At 37.2% G+C, this 13,914-nt stretch overlaps 2 protein-coding genes across 3 annotated transcripts in view; both read left to right on the forward strand.

The window, feature by feature from the left end:
- The first annotated feature begins 904 nt into the window (after window positions 1-904).
- LOC140959549 (auxin response factor 19-like) lies at window positions 905-8,499 on the forward strand. The gene is made up of 14 exons (XM_073417447.1): window positions 905-1,817; window positions 2,135-2,247; window positions 3,174-3,272; window positions 3,365-3,421; window positions 3,540-3,695; window positions 3,777-3,861; window positions 4,418-4,508; window positions 4,617-4,781; window positions 4,892-5,014; window positions 5,147-5,222; window positions 5,337-5,478; window positions 5,744-7,581; window positions 7,705-7,895; window positions 7,973-8,499. The coding sequence occupies exons 1-14, from the start codon at window positions 1,760-1,762 to the stop codon at window positions 8,097-8,099; spliced, it is 3,321 nt and encodes a 1,106-aa protein (XP_073273548.1). The 5' UTR covers window positions 905-1,759; the 3' UTR covers window positions 8,100-8,499.
- Window positions 8,500-10,051: 1,552 nt separating this feature from the next.
- The window catches only part of LOC140958204 (26S proteasome regulatory subunit RPN13), a 4,457-nt gene continuing 594 nt past the window's right edge, over window positions 10,052-13,914 (forward strand). Inside the window, exons 1-13 of one of the 2 annotated variants that reach the window (XM_073415578.1) lie at window positions 10,053-10,187; window positions 10,649-10,703; window positions 11,271-11,363; window positions 11,557-11,616; window positions 11,757-11,795; window positions 11,899-11,973; window positions 12,062-12,128; window positions 12,300-12,381; window positions 12,609-12,724; window positions 12,815-12,838; window positions 13,378-13,472; window positions 13,550-13,627; window positions 13,716-13,770. In XM_073415578.1, the coding sequence (XP_073271679.1) occupies window positions 10,665-10,703; window positions 11,271-11,363; window positions 11,557-11,616; window positions 11,757-11,795; window positions 11,899-11,973; window positions 12,062-12,128; window positions 12,300-12,381; window positions 12,609-12,724; window positions 12,815-12,838; window positions 13,378-13,472; window positions 13,550-13,627; window positions 13,716-13,770 (823 nt within the window). In that variant the 5' untranslated portion in view covers window positions 10,053-10,187; window positions 10,649-10,664. Of the gene's footprint in view, window positions 10,188-10,648; window positions 10,704-11,270; window positions 11,364-11,556; window positions 11,617-11,756; window positions 11,796-11,898; window positions 11,974-12,061; window positions 12,129-12,299; window positions 12,382-12,608; window positions 12,725-12,814; window positions 12,839-13,353; window positions 13,473-13,549; window positions 13,628-13,715; window positions 13,771-13,914 lie in introns of both variants that reach the window. The other variant, XM_073415579.1, reaches the window with a different exon arrangement.

A 13,914-nucleotide genomic window follows, 5' to 3' on the forward strand; every position in this document is an offset into this window, starting at 1 on the left:
TGCATGTGCTCATGCTAACAAGCCATATGATTTTATATACGTTTCAAACACATAATGGATATACCTATTTCGATACCTTGTATCTATACCTTTAATAAAAGAAGAGTTTCCAATAAGTACTTCCATTCATGATTTAAAAAATAGTCTTCCACACATTTATTTTTACACAAAAAAATTTTATGAAACAGTCTCACGAATCAATTCTTTGAGACATATTTTTTATTTGGATCACCATGAAAAAATAACAATTTTTATGTCAAAAATATTATTTATTATTGTAAATATAAGTAGAATTGACCCTTACAACATACAAAAATCTGTAAAAAGAGTGGGTCTCATGTGAGACCGTCTCACGGATCTTAATCTGTGAGACGGGTCAACCCTACCCATATTCACAATAAAAAGTAATACTTTTAGCATAAAAAGTAATACTTTTTCATGGATGACCCAAATAAGAGATCCGTCTCACAAATATGACCCGTGAGACCGTCTCACACAAATTTTTGCCTTGTAAAAATATCTCACGAAAGACCTAAATATGAAAATTGCTAGTTATTAAACAAAATCAGCGACTTCACTAACCGTAAGCACACAATTGCATACTCAATGGCTCGTTATGTATCATATTTAGTATATAATAAAAAGATCATCAAGAGTTGTGTGTTTCATAAAAAAAGTAAAGAATAAAATAATTTTTGTTTTATTTTAAAATAAAGTTAATTAATTTTTGAAATTGAATTGTTAGAAAATATTATGAGAATTATAAAAAAATTTCTTATCAAAATATCAATATATTTATTTTCAATAGCGTTATTATTACGTGGTTAAATAATTAGCAAAAAATACTAATAATTTATGATAAACGATATTTGAGCACTGAAATTAATTTCACCGGTCAACAACAGTCAGACTCCCTCCTTCCCCAGAACAGAACAGAGAGATGGGGGTGGGGAGCTTAGCTAGGTAGCTACACGAGGAAGAAAGAGAGAGACACGTTCTTACAAAAAATGCAAGAAACTTTCTCAGTATTTTATTAATATTTACGAATAACCCACCTTAAAAAAGGGGGGAAAGGTGAGAACTTTGAGAGGAAAGAGACAGAGAGAGGGCAAGAAAAAGTGGAGCATTGGAATGAGAGAGGGAATAGCGAAAAAAGAGGTGAAATCTCGAATTTGCAATAGGGATTTTGAGAAGAAAGCGAATTATACACATATATACGCGATATACACAGAGAGAGTGAGGGATCGTGTGCCTGTGTGTGTCTCTGGGAGGTGTAGTGTGGAAAAGGGGGCATTTAAAAAGTGAAGTCGCAGCATTTGGTCTGTGCTATCCTCAACATCCTCTCCTTTTCCAAAGCTCCTCTTGTCTCCCCTTCCTTATAATTTTCCCCCCCTTTTCCGTCTGCTGTTTCCCCCCATTTCGCCGGCATTTTTCGCCGTCGCCGGCGTCGTTGACCTGTTTTCCCTTTTTCCACGGAAAGAAGACCCTTTTTCCGTTTATACTTTTTTTGGCCGGGGAGAGTCTTTCTGTGCCGTACTACGAATTGAAGGATACAAGAAAGGTTTTTGCCTTTTTGATCCAGCTCCAAGAGTTGGAATATATTTTTTCTGCCTTTTTCCGTTTAGTTGGAGAGAATACAGTTATTCATTACGAGATTATTCTCCGGGTAGATGAGACGCCGGTGAGGCAATCCGTCCATTTATTTGAGGTAGGAAAAAAGGGGTGTAATTTCTGGAGGCGGGAGACTAAGGGAAGAAATATGAAGATGCCAGCGGCCGCCGGAAGTCAGTCGGTTAACGCCAACTCCTCCGTTGATGGTCACTCTCTTGCGCCTATTTCTTGCCATTTGTACACATCTCCAGCTCATTTTCCTATGCATTTTCTTGATGAAAAGAAGCTGTACATTATAGACGACCATTGTAAATTGTAAACATCGTAGATCATAACGAACAAATTAAGCGAGGCCTTTGCTTTATCCATTCGATTTTGTGGGAATAAATTATTCTCATCAAAGAATTTAATTCAACTTTACTTTGGGAGCGACTTGATTTTTATCAAACACATTTAGTTCAAGATTTGTTTATTTGCTTATTCTTTGAAAAAAGAATTAAATTTGTGGCACTTGTGGAAGCAGGCGAGAAGAAGAGCATAAATCCAGAGCTATGGCAAGCGTGCGCCGGCCCTCTGGTGAACTTGCCGGCAGCTGGGACCCACGTCGTCTACTTTCCTCAAGGTCACAGTGAACAGGTTAATATAATTCTTTTCTTGTAAAATTTTAACTGATGGCGCCATCCCCACCCCACCTTCTTTATCAGTTGCTGACTTGTATAATTTGCTCGCATGCAAGGATGCCATGATTGATGGCTTCACTCTTCATTATTATTTTATTTATTAACATGTTATATTTGTATTCTAGTTGTGTGTACTATTCTTCTGTTTAATAATCTATTAGGTGTACTGTGGAATCTCCTCGCTATTGTGAGCTGTAGTTTAGAATAATAAATTGTGGAACAAGATGTTGAGATTTGAATTGGGTGTAGGCTGAGGTTAAAAAGGGTAGGAGGCAGTGAATAGATAAAGGAAAAGGGACAATACAGAGTGGACCTTGCTAACATGCGCAGATGTGCTGGGTGGGTTGGTGGTGGGAGGGGATTTTTCATCCCCCTCTCTTTTTTGGTGGAACATTGTTGCCTCTAAAAAAAAGGATCATTCATGTCTAAAAAATTACACTTCTCACTGTGCAGCAAATATTTGTTGTATTGGGCATGAAGTTTATAGGTGTATTGGGTATATTTACTCTTCAAGATTTGCTCATTCTTTTTTATCAGCAGTGTTGGATACTGAACATGACTACAATATAATACGGGCACAAACCACGTATATGGACTGTTAGGAAATGACTCCGCTAGAAACTTTTCCGTAAAGTGGAGGAAATTTATGGGGAACCGTTACTTAATTTGACATGCTATGTACTATATTGAGTTAAAGATCTTGGATCCTAAGATTTTTATGGAATGAAGGTTGAAAATTTATCTTTTTCTAAAAGAGAAATTTGAAGTGGCATTCTTCAAAGATTTGAAGTTGTATCATATTGGTTCCATAAGATCTCTCATGGAAACTGATTGTTTTTTTCAATTTTTTTAATGCTGATAAAAAGAATATTTTGCTTTCAGGTTGCCGCATCCATGAAAAAGGACATGGATGCACAAATCCCAAACTACCCAAATCTTCCGTCCAAACTGCTATGCCTCCTTCACAGTGTCACTTTGCATGTATGCTCGTCTCTTGTTATAGCTTCTATTTGCCCTTTAGATCACAATTGTCTAAGATATAATAATTTTAATTATTGTTTAAACTCTTTTAGGCTGATCCAGAAACGGATGAAGTGTATGCCCAAATGACACTTCAACCAGTATCTTCGGTAACCTTCTGCCTTGGTTGAATAAAATGTAGCTTAGATTTATTGCTTTCTGCAATTGATGCCTCAATTTTATGTTCTAAATTCTAATGACCAGCATTTTGGACATTATATCTTGCAGTTTGATAGAGAAGCTTTATTGAGATCAGATCTGTCGACGAAAGCAAATAAACCCCTAACGGATTTTTTTTGTAAAACATTGACGGCAAGTGATACAAGCACTCACGGAGGTTTTTCTGTTCCTCGTCGTGCTGCAGAAAAGATTTTTCCTCGTCTTGTAAGTAAAATAAATCCTTGGTATTTTTGAGATTGATTCTTGAATTATTCCTCACTTGGTAAGGTACTTTTCTTGTTTTAGGACTTCACAATGCAACCACCAGCACAAGAACTTGTGGCTCGGGACTTGCATGATAATGTTTGGACATTTCGCCATATTTACCGGGGTAAGTTCACTTGGAAAAGGGGTGGATCAAGTGAGGGGGCATGGTGCAGAGGCTCCTAAACAGAAATAGGAAAATAATAAAAATTATTTGTTTAATTTTCAATGCATTCAAAATTTGCCCCCTAGTTCTATTGAGGCCATCTCTCCCTAGAATTCCTAGATCTGCCACTTATTTGGAAACTATCACGTGGCTTTAGGCCCCTCATTGTGTTTGTCTTTGTGCATTCGTTTGTTTAAAATAAATTAGTAATCTAACACACGCTCTGCATGTATGTAAAATGTTATTCAGTTTGTAAACACCATATCATCGACTCCTTATTAAGTTGTAATAAAACTAAAATTTCTGTAGTGGGATCGTGTCTATGGGGTGATTTTTGGAGCAATATCTCCAGATGGATATTTCTGTACTCGCCTGTCGTTTTTTTTTTAAAGTCAAGTATTGAGATTGATTTTAGGAATATACACTTTGGAGGCTCGAGTAAAAATTGTATAGTTGCTTCTTGGGAGAGGTGGAAAGAAGAGATTTGTGATTGTTTCTATTTGACGTTGCAATATAGGACAACCAAAGCGACATTTGCTTACGACTGGATGGAGCCTTTTCGTTAGTGGAAAGAGGCTATTTGCTGGTGACTCAGTCTTATTTATTAGGTAACGTTGCAAGTTTCATAACCATTTTTTCTTTACCTTTGGTAAATTCTAAAACATTAAATTGTCAAATCAACTATCTTGTGGAGTGATAAGCATGGTTACGAACAGGGATGAAAAGCAGCAACTGCTTCTGGGCACCAGACGAGCTAACAGGCAACCGACAAACTTATCATCATCTGTGTTGTCAAGTGATAGTATGCATATCGGAATTCTAGCAGCAGCTGCCCATGCTGCTGCAAACAACAGCCCGTTCACAGTTTTTTACAATCCAAGGTCATCAATGGATCCTTATTATTGCTATATTGTATCTTGAAACTGGCCCTGCTTTGTGAAAATATGAAGCTGTAGTTGATGTTGCTTACTTTATCTCCAAACTTTGGCAGAGCTAGCCCGTCAGAATTTGTCATCCCTTTAGCCAAGTATTACAAATCAGTTTGCAGCAACCAAATATCTCTTGGCATGCGCTTCCGCATGATGTTTGAAACTGAAGAATCAGGAACAAGAAGGTAGTGGCAACAAATTTTCTTGGTTACATTTGCATGACATCTGATTATTTAAGAAATGCCATCTCTGTGATTTGGCGCCAGTGAAATCACTAGTGAATTCATATGATTCTCAAAACTTCTAATATTTTGCAGATATATGGGTACAATTACGGGCATTAGTGACCTGGATCCAGTCAGGTGGAAAAACTCTCAATGGCGTAACTTACAGGTTAACTCCTAAAGCAATATTCCTTTACAAATTAAATATTTGATTCTATCTTTAAAATTTTCCCATGTTTTATGTGGATGCACATTGGATTATCAGTTTACTTTCCATGAGCAGGTTGGCTGGGATGAGTCAACTGCAGGGGAAAGGCGCAATCGTGTGTCTATTTGGGAGATTGAACCTGTAACTGCTCCATTTTTTATATGCCCTACCCCACCGTTCTTCCGTTCAAAGCGCCCAAGGCAACCAGGAATGCCAGGTAAAATGAGACTGGAAATTATATTGGTACTTAACTCTTTAATACATTTGCCCACATTTAAGAATCTGATGTTATTTCAACCTGGGGACAAGGCTTGAGAAACCAACTACTCTACCACTAAGTTAATTTGCTGTGATTATATATGTTTGCATTTTTCCTTCTGTTACTTTTCACTTCAAGTTCCTGACTTGTCGGATTTTGCTTCTTTCATGTCAAATCGAATAAAATTTCAATCTCTGTGATATAAATTTTTTTTTCTGTGCAGATGACGATTCATCAGATCTAGATAATATATTCAGACGGACGATGCCATGGCTTGGTGATGACATTGGTATGAAAGATCCCCAAGCTCTCCCAGGCCTGAGCTTAGTTCAGTGGATGAACATGCAGCAGAATTCTTCACTATCTAATTCCGTTCAACCAAATTATATGAACTCACTATCCAGTTCTGTTGTACAAAACCTTGCTGGTACAGATATATCATGCTTAACAGGTGTTCCCACGAATCAAATTTCTCAGCCAAATAACATACAGTTTAGTACCTCGAGACCAACCCAATCCGTACAACAGGTAGACCAGCTTCACAAGCTGCCAATCCCGTCGTCCGCATTGAACCCTTTAGGTTCGATTATTCAGCCCCAATCACAGTTGGCAGACGTTTCACAGTCCCAGAGACAAAACATGATCAGTCAAGCTTTACCTACAAACCAAGTTCAGCCTCAAATTTTGCAGTCACAGAGTCCTGTCCAAGTGCCACATGTGCTGCTGCAGCAGCAATCTCTTCTTAATCACCAGCTTCAAATAAATCTTTCTCAAAACCCAACTCAGATGCAACAGCAGCAGCTGATTATGAGTCACACACAGCAGCCAAATCTTGTGGCCACTCAGCCTATGGATCATGTGAGCCAACCATTGAATACATCAGAGAATCAAATACAGCTTCAACTTCTACAGAGGCTTCATCAGCAACAACAATCACTGTTAGCACAGCAATCTGTGATGCAACTGCCTTCTCAAATTACACAGCTGCAAGATAAGCATAAACAGCTATTCGACATTCCTAGGTCGATGCCGACAAGCCAAATGTTAGACGTTTCTCAAGCTACACCCAACGTACCTCAGTCACATGTTGTTACTCAACAAATGGTGGGAAGTAATTGCCAATCCAATCTTAGGTTTGGCGTCCAACCACCTCAGCAACCAAAGCTTTTATCGCAACAACAGTCAGGAATACTATCAGAGGTTTCCGGGCATGTCGGGATTTCTTTAAACCCAATGAACAATCAGCTTTCGGCCGGCAGCAGCAATATGTTGACTATTGCTGCTGGTGCTGGCCAATCTGCAGTTACTGAGGAAATTCCATCTGGTTCTACTTCACCATCCACGAACAACTGTCAGAATGCTGCTCGCTCCATCATGAATGGCAGAAACCACCGTTCGATGATGGGGGATGAGATTGCACAGTCTTCTGCCACACTGTTTAATATAAGTGGTCTGGATACTATGTCATCTAATGGGAACTTACTTAAAGATTTACATCCAAAATCAGATGTTAAGCCGTCATTGAATGTGCCCAAAAGTCAAAGTCATGGATTATTTGCGTCACAGGCATATATCAATGCTGGTGGTACGCAGGTGGATTATTTGGATAGTTCATCATCAGCAACGTCGGTTCTTTCTCAGAATGATGTCCAGCTACATCAAAACAGCAATGCCATGTGTTTCAATACTCAGTCTATGTTGTTTAGAGATGCAAGCCATGATGGGGAAGTTCAGGATGATCCAAGGAACAATGTTCCATTTGGTAGTAACATTGATAGTCAGCTAGAGATGCCTATGATGTCTGATACATTGATAACAAAGGACATGGTGGGATCTGGAAAAGATTTCTCGACTAATTTGTTATCTGGCGGAGGCATGCTTTCTGTCTATGAGAATCCTAAAGAATCTCGACCGGAACTTTCATCATCAATGGTTTCTCAGTCATTTGGAGTTCCTGATATCGCATTCAATTCAATAGATTCAACAATAAATGAAGGTAGTTTCATGAATAGAGGCGCCTGGGCCCCACCGCAGATACCAAGGATGAGGACGTATACAAAGGTTGGTGTTTTACTATTGATGTAGCCCATCTATATTACCACAAAAAAAAGCATTCTCAAACACATGTTTGTACAAAGTTTTTGTTCTGGTTCACAAGTAAGTTGGAAAATTATTTCTTGAAAGGTTTACAAACGCGGAGCTGTTGGAAGATCAATTGATATTATGCGTTACTCGGGTTATGATGATCTTAAACAAGATCTGGCGCGTCGATTTGGTATAGAGGGACAACTCGAGGACAGACAGAGAATAGGCTGGAAACTTGTCTACATGGATCATGAGAACGACGTCTTACTAGTAGGAGACGATCCATGGGAGTAAGTTTTTATCACCTCTCTCCTTTTGCGTTATCAATATGCATTTTTTGTATCTCTAAATACCGGTTTTCATTCAGAGAATTCGTGAACTGCGTGCGTTGTATCAAGATTCTTTCACCTCAAGAAGTCCAGCAAATGAGTTTGGATGGAGATTTTGGGAACAATGTCCTCAATCAAGCTTGTAGCAGCTCCGATAACGTGTGAACTAGTTGGATATTGGTAATACTCTGTAATTATTTCTTGTTCCACTATGGAAGCTTATCAATGGCAAATAGTCAAAATTTGATCACCCAAAATCTGCCATTTCCTTATTTTAAAAAAGATCAATACAACAAAGAGCAGCCACTCCACGGTCGACAGGTGCTGAAATGATCACATGGCTGGCAGAAAATCCTTGAGTTTGGCTTGAATCTGTTATGTGGTTTTAGAACAAGTCTAGAAGTCTAGAGCGAGCATACAACTTTTGGAAATATTGCTCTTTAGGATAATTTTTGTTCTTTTGTTTTGGGGCTGTTTTGCCTCTGTATCTCACCTGTAAAAACCTGTACTGTAGAGAAGAGCTTGAAATCTGTATGCTTGGTATATATAGTTTTGTTATGATGTCTTTGGAGAGTTCTTTTTTCTGTGTTCCGACAAACAAAAAACAGGAATGCCTTCCATCAATAAAAAGAGTGAATACAATAGGAGGAAAAAAACAAGAAAAGGAAGAAAGAAGCACAAACAAATGGCTTCCATCACGATTCGACCCAATTCAAGAACTTTTGGACCTGAGCGATAAATCTAATATGACATTTGATTCAGGATCATGGACCTGTGTTACTCGTCATTTGCAGCATAGTCTACACCGCCCAGAATTCGGCCACATGATTTCCGATCAAGGCTCTGAAAAAGAAATTACAAGTTTCATTGTACAAGGACTCCTCAGGTCCCAACAACATACTATCATACTGAATGTTGATGGGACAAAGATGTTATTTTTGTTGGCTAACATAATAGGTAGCAAGATTGGTTGGCCAGTCATGCAACAAATATCTAGTCTTGGCGCGGTTCTCTTTTCATCTGGTATTATTGATATAATGTATCGGCAAATATTTAAATTTGTCAAATAAAAAGAGTGAATACAATACAATGGACATTCCATCAGCCAATAATATACACAATTCATCTGTAAATGTAATAAAAAAAAAAAACTCGTCCTTCCGGTACTCCATTTGTGGTGCAGTGATACACATGACATGCCCTGAATAAAAAGGCAGCCGCGGCTGATAAACAACATGACATCTCAATTGGGTTGCAAAGTCAATAATTGATATCGAACTTTCTATTTCAAATAATAGAAACAACAATCAAATTTATATGCATAAGAGTTAATTAGATATGATGGATTACACTTTTTTTTGAGGTAAGATTCACCTCAATCCAAGGGATGAGCCTACACCGGTGAAGACGATTTGCAGGGAAATTTATGTATTGTCCATTATCTGAATTAAATAATATTTTGAATTGATCATTTTAAAATCGAAGTAGAGGAGCTTGCTTACTAGGGAACGGAATGCACTGCAACATATAATTAATTTAATTCGTGAATAAATCAAGCCCTGATTCTCCCTAAGTTCGAAAATTGTCGATTTTCAGTTATCAAGCGGTACAAGGACATATGGTCCTCTGTGATTCGCCGGGTCTAAAAGTTTGGAGCATCTAATTCATGTACAAACCAAATGAAGCCCGGCCCATTTCATACAAATGGATTTTGGGCTTCATGTGTCCCATTTTGTAATGATCTATGATATTATTTTTGCATGCATGCGAAATGTTTTTGAAAAAAATTAATTCTTACTTGGAAAATGATTGCATTTTAAAACCGTGGATAAATTTTTGTAGTCAACTACTTGAATAGGGCATGTTTATGCAAATCTTGTCTCTTTAAATAAGTTAATTTAAAATTTATAAACATAAATTTTTTATTTTTATAGATAAAAATTATTTTAATAACAATGCCAATAATGACAAGTTATCCAAAATGGTGTTCGAATTGGTGTAACGTGTGATAGCTTGATTAGTTCGATTCACACACATGACTTGTTAGTAATCAATGGGCCTACAACCAAAAAAGAAAGAAATGAACACGAATTGGGCTTTTATGGAAGCCCAAATGTCTGTATTTATATGTAAACCCATCCCAGTCTACGACGTTGACAGCTCGAAATCCCAATTGTTGCTCCTCCTCTCCTCTCTCCGACGGAGCTGAAGCGACCAAACTGAAGAAATTTTGGTTTCTACAATAAACTACAAGTATGTATATACGTACGACATACTTTAATTCACGGGATCTTTTATTTGATCATTCCGTTTTGTTTTCTTGGATATTATCTTATCCAGTAGCATTTAGTGAAATCATTGTATTGCACTCATCAGAATGCCCCAGGGTTTATTAATCTTATGGTTGTGTAGGGTATTGAGTGAAAAATAATTTTTTTTTCCTTCTGAATGATTAAATTCTTTTTGTCTTCTTGAGAAAAATCCACTTGTGTTTGGAACGTAGCGTTTTGTTTTGTTTTGTTTTTTTTTTAAAATTGGAACCAGTCGGTTTTTAATCGCATGTTTTCGCGGCATTAAAATTTTGTTGTTTGGGGATGGATTGTAAATGGAAACTGGGAGGCTTCATGAGGGTTTGAATCCCTTTACGTTCAACCACGCTATTTGTAACAGTGACTCCTACTTGATTAAAAATTATTCATCTTGGGGTGGAACAGTTATTGGGATACAAGGATGCATTCTTCCTTAACCAAAGTTTTTCCTCATGTTCAGGTATGCTTTAACTATGTGAATTCTGTTGATTTATTTAATTTAATATTTTAAAGATATATAGATTTATGACATGGAAATGTTCAAATACTGATTGGGACGAGCTATATGGGGCCAAATATCTAGACAGGACAATATTCATTTATTTTAGAATCAACCAGTATTCCCATGTTTCAATCTGCATTTATTCTTGAATTACTTTTAAATATGTACCAGGTTTATTGGAAATCTGTTAACACGTGCTAGTTCATAGCTGTTCAGTCCATGTAACAGAAAGTAATTTTTAAACTCATGGTCGGATGTAGACATGTAGATTGCTTCAACTAATGAGTAAGAGAGTGTACCTAAAGTAAATTAGCAAATCACTAACGAGACAAGATTGTGGCAATCTTTATAGGAATTTGAGGATTACATCTTCAAACCAAGGTATTTATAAATTTTGAAGTGAAAATCATGTTCAAAATTTTGTTAATCTCGCATGGTGTGTATGCATGAAGTAATGTGTACTTTTCCTTCTTTTTTTTGCAAGGCATGCTTTAAAATGATAGATTCTTCTGTTCCATTTTCCAGGAAGTTTTGCTGGAATTCCGTGCTGGGAAAATGCTTATGGATGGAAACCGCGTGATTCCTGATACCCGGAAAGGACTTATTCGTATCGGAAGGGTACGAACGTCTGAACGAAGTATTATCGAATTATCTCTGCGTTGATTTCTTCTCATCTTCGTATCTTCTCTTTTTTAAATGCTTCCCGGGAAATCAATAGCCAGTTTCATTTATATTGGAGTTAATTTCGTTGATCATGGATTAATGGAATTCATTTCTTCTCAATGCGAAATTCTTAATGTGCCTTGCGCAGGGTGGAGAAGGGCTTGTGCATTTTCAATGGATCGATAGATCTCTAAATATTGTTGAAGATGTATCCTACATCATGTGTTCATTGGGACAATAAGCAACTGTATTTGATGTTTTTTCTTTAATATTTTCTCATCTTCATCTACTCTATCAACTGCTGTGGCTTGTCGTCCATAGTTATTCTTTAACAAAAGATAAACATAGGACCAAATCGTCTTTCCTGAGGAAGCTGTTTTTGAAAAGGTACGGCTATTTGGTATTTCATAAACTTTTGCAGATTTGGCTATGAGAATTATCCTTTTTTTTGTGACTTGCATCCATCTTTTGCTTTGTTTCTATTGTTCAGGTCAATCAATCTTCAGGGAGGGTTTTTATCCTGAAGTTTCATACTGATGACAGGAAGTCTTTCTTTTGGATGCAGGTCAGTTGTGAGGTGGTTTTTTTTGTGTTGTTAGGAGTTAGGACGCGTTCAAATTATCTAGTACAATTTAATGTTTCATTGTTTGTAGGAGCCGAAAGCTGAGAATGACACACAGTTGTGCAGCTCTGTAAATTTATACCTGAATCAGCCTCTAGGTATTTGACAACATTCCCCCAGTTGGTACCTGGATACCGAAATATCATTGTTTTGGGTTTATTTATCATCATCATCATTATATTATTATTTTTTATGATTTTGATGGTGGATTTTTAGGTGTGAGACTTGCGATAGAGTCAAAGTTTAACTATGTGTTTGTTGTTTAATAGAGTTACCTGGTGATGAGGAGCCTGATGTCTCAGTTCCTGTGCAAAGCTCAGAAGATATGGTTGAGGATGATATTTCGTCTAGGTACTTCTGTAAACATGAAGAAACTTGTTATTCAATATGGAACATTGATGAGATCTTGATTGTATAAGACTATGATTAGAAATCAATCATTAAATATTTTTTTGGTCAGGGTTTCTGGTTTGTTTGAAACGAAATCCGAGAAGATGAAATAAATTTCGTCATAGCACAGCTATACATAAAATTGTTGGAGGCTGCTGTAATCTCACTCTCTTTTTTGCTTTCACTAGGGCTGGAAATATGGTTGGTCCAAGCATGGTTTCAGAGGCAACCAGTGACGTAACCTCTGCAGGACCAGTAAAGCTGGCAGATCTGCAGAGAATACTAAGTAATATTGGATCTACAGGTAATTTAGGTTGTGTCGGAGAATTAAGATGACTCAAGTTCTTTAAGATCAAGTTAAATGATAATTGATTAGACTAAATTTCTGATGCAGATGAAGCTGGAGATCCAGATGCAGGTATGAGATATATTCTGATTCCTGTAGTTTTCATTATTGGGTGCAATAATCACGAAGCTGGTAGTCTGACTGGGCAAATCTATTTGTGGTTTGTATTGCAGACATTTGCAACATTTGAGGCTTGAGCCCTTGTAGTCTTAAACTACCAGTTGTGCTTGGCATGCACAGTATTTGGCAGTTTAGCTTGTGACCCTTTGTTACAAATCACATTGCATTAACTTTTAAATTCAGTGGGCCACTGAGGCTGAAGAATCTCAATAATTATTCAGACCGAAATTCCTTAATATGTGAAGGACTGCAGTTTCTAGCAAATACTTTGCCAGTAGTCTATTTTATATGTTTTAAAGTCTTTGGATCATGTTAAAGTGAATGTTCTTTGAAGAAATTGTTAATTTTTAGAGGTATATTGACTAATCATGGAATAACATTTTGCTCCTGCTTTCAGTTCTACTAATATTTTACCGTTGTCGCTTCCAACTGGTTGTTTTCATAATTTATGCATCTCTTACTTGAAGTGTTTTCATTTTCGTGCTTTTCAGGGTTGGGGTTGGGTGACATTTTGAAGCCGGAACTTATTTATCCGTTGATTCAAGAGTTACCTTTAGATCAACAATTGGCATCACACCTACCCGAGGTGAAATATCTTGTCGATTCTCTGAATTACGAAGTTCTTTATCTGCTCATGATTTACTGACTCCTGAATACTTGCAGGGGCAATGGACTGCTGAGGAGTTATTAGAGTTGCTACAGAGCCCCCCATTTCGTCAACAACTTGATTCATTCACATACGTAAGCCTATGGTCTACTGTTTATCGCGTATGTTTTATTCCGCTTCTTAAGTGTTTGTTGGAACATAATTTTCCTTTTTTCGCTGTAGGTTCTGCGTACTGGACAAGTAGATCTCACTCAATTTGGAATAGACCCAAGCAAATGTAAGTGATGAGAACTTTTGTCATTGTTACTTGAACTGGTGGGTTGCTAGATCTTAACAAGGGGTCAGTGATGAACTTTGTACGTGTGTTTGGTGCTTGTTAATATTGAGTATCTTGGGAGAGAAGTTATCGATAATATATATA

This window comes from Primulina huaijiensis, chromosome 15 (genome assembly GCF_012295235.1).
Source record: "Primulina huaijiensis isolate GDHJ02 chromosome 15, ASM1229523v2, whole genome shotgun sequence".
In the NCBI taxonomy this organism is placed as follows: domain Eukaryota; kingdom Viridiplantae; phylum Streptophyta; class Magnoliopsida; order Lamiales; family Gesneriaceae; genus Primulina; species Primulina huaijiensis.

What these genes read in the sequence shown, in the direction of transcription:
- LOC140959549 (XM_073417447.1), top strand. Translation starts at nt 1,760, where the DNA reads ATGAAGATGCCAGCGGCCGCCGGAAGTCAGTCGGTTAACGCCAACTCC. An exon ending in AAAAGATTTTTCCTCGTCTT is followed by an intron (nt 3,696 to 3,776) that starts GTAAGTAAAATA and finishes TTCTTGTTTTAG; the next exon opens with GACTTCACAATGCAACCACC. An exon ending in GTAGGAGACGATCCATGGGA is followed by an intron (nt 7,896 to 7,972) that starts GTAAGTTTTTAT and finishes GTTTTCATTCAG; the next exon opens with AGAATTCGTGAACTGCGTGC.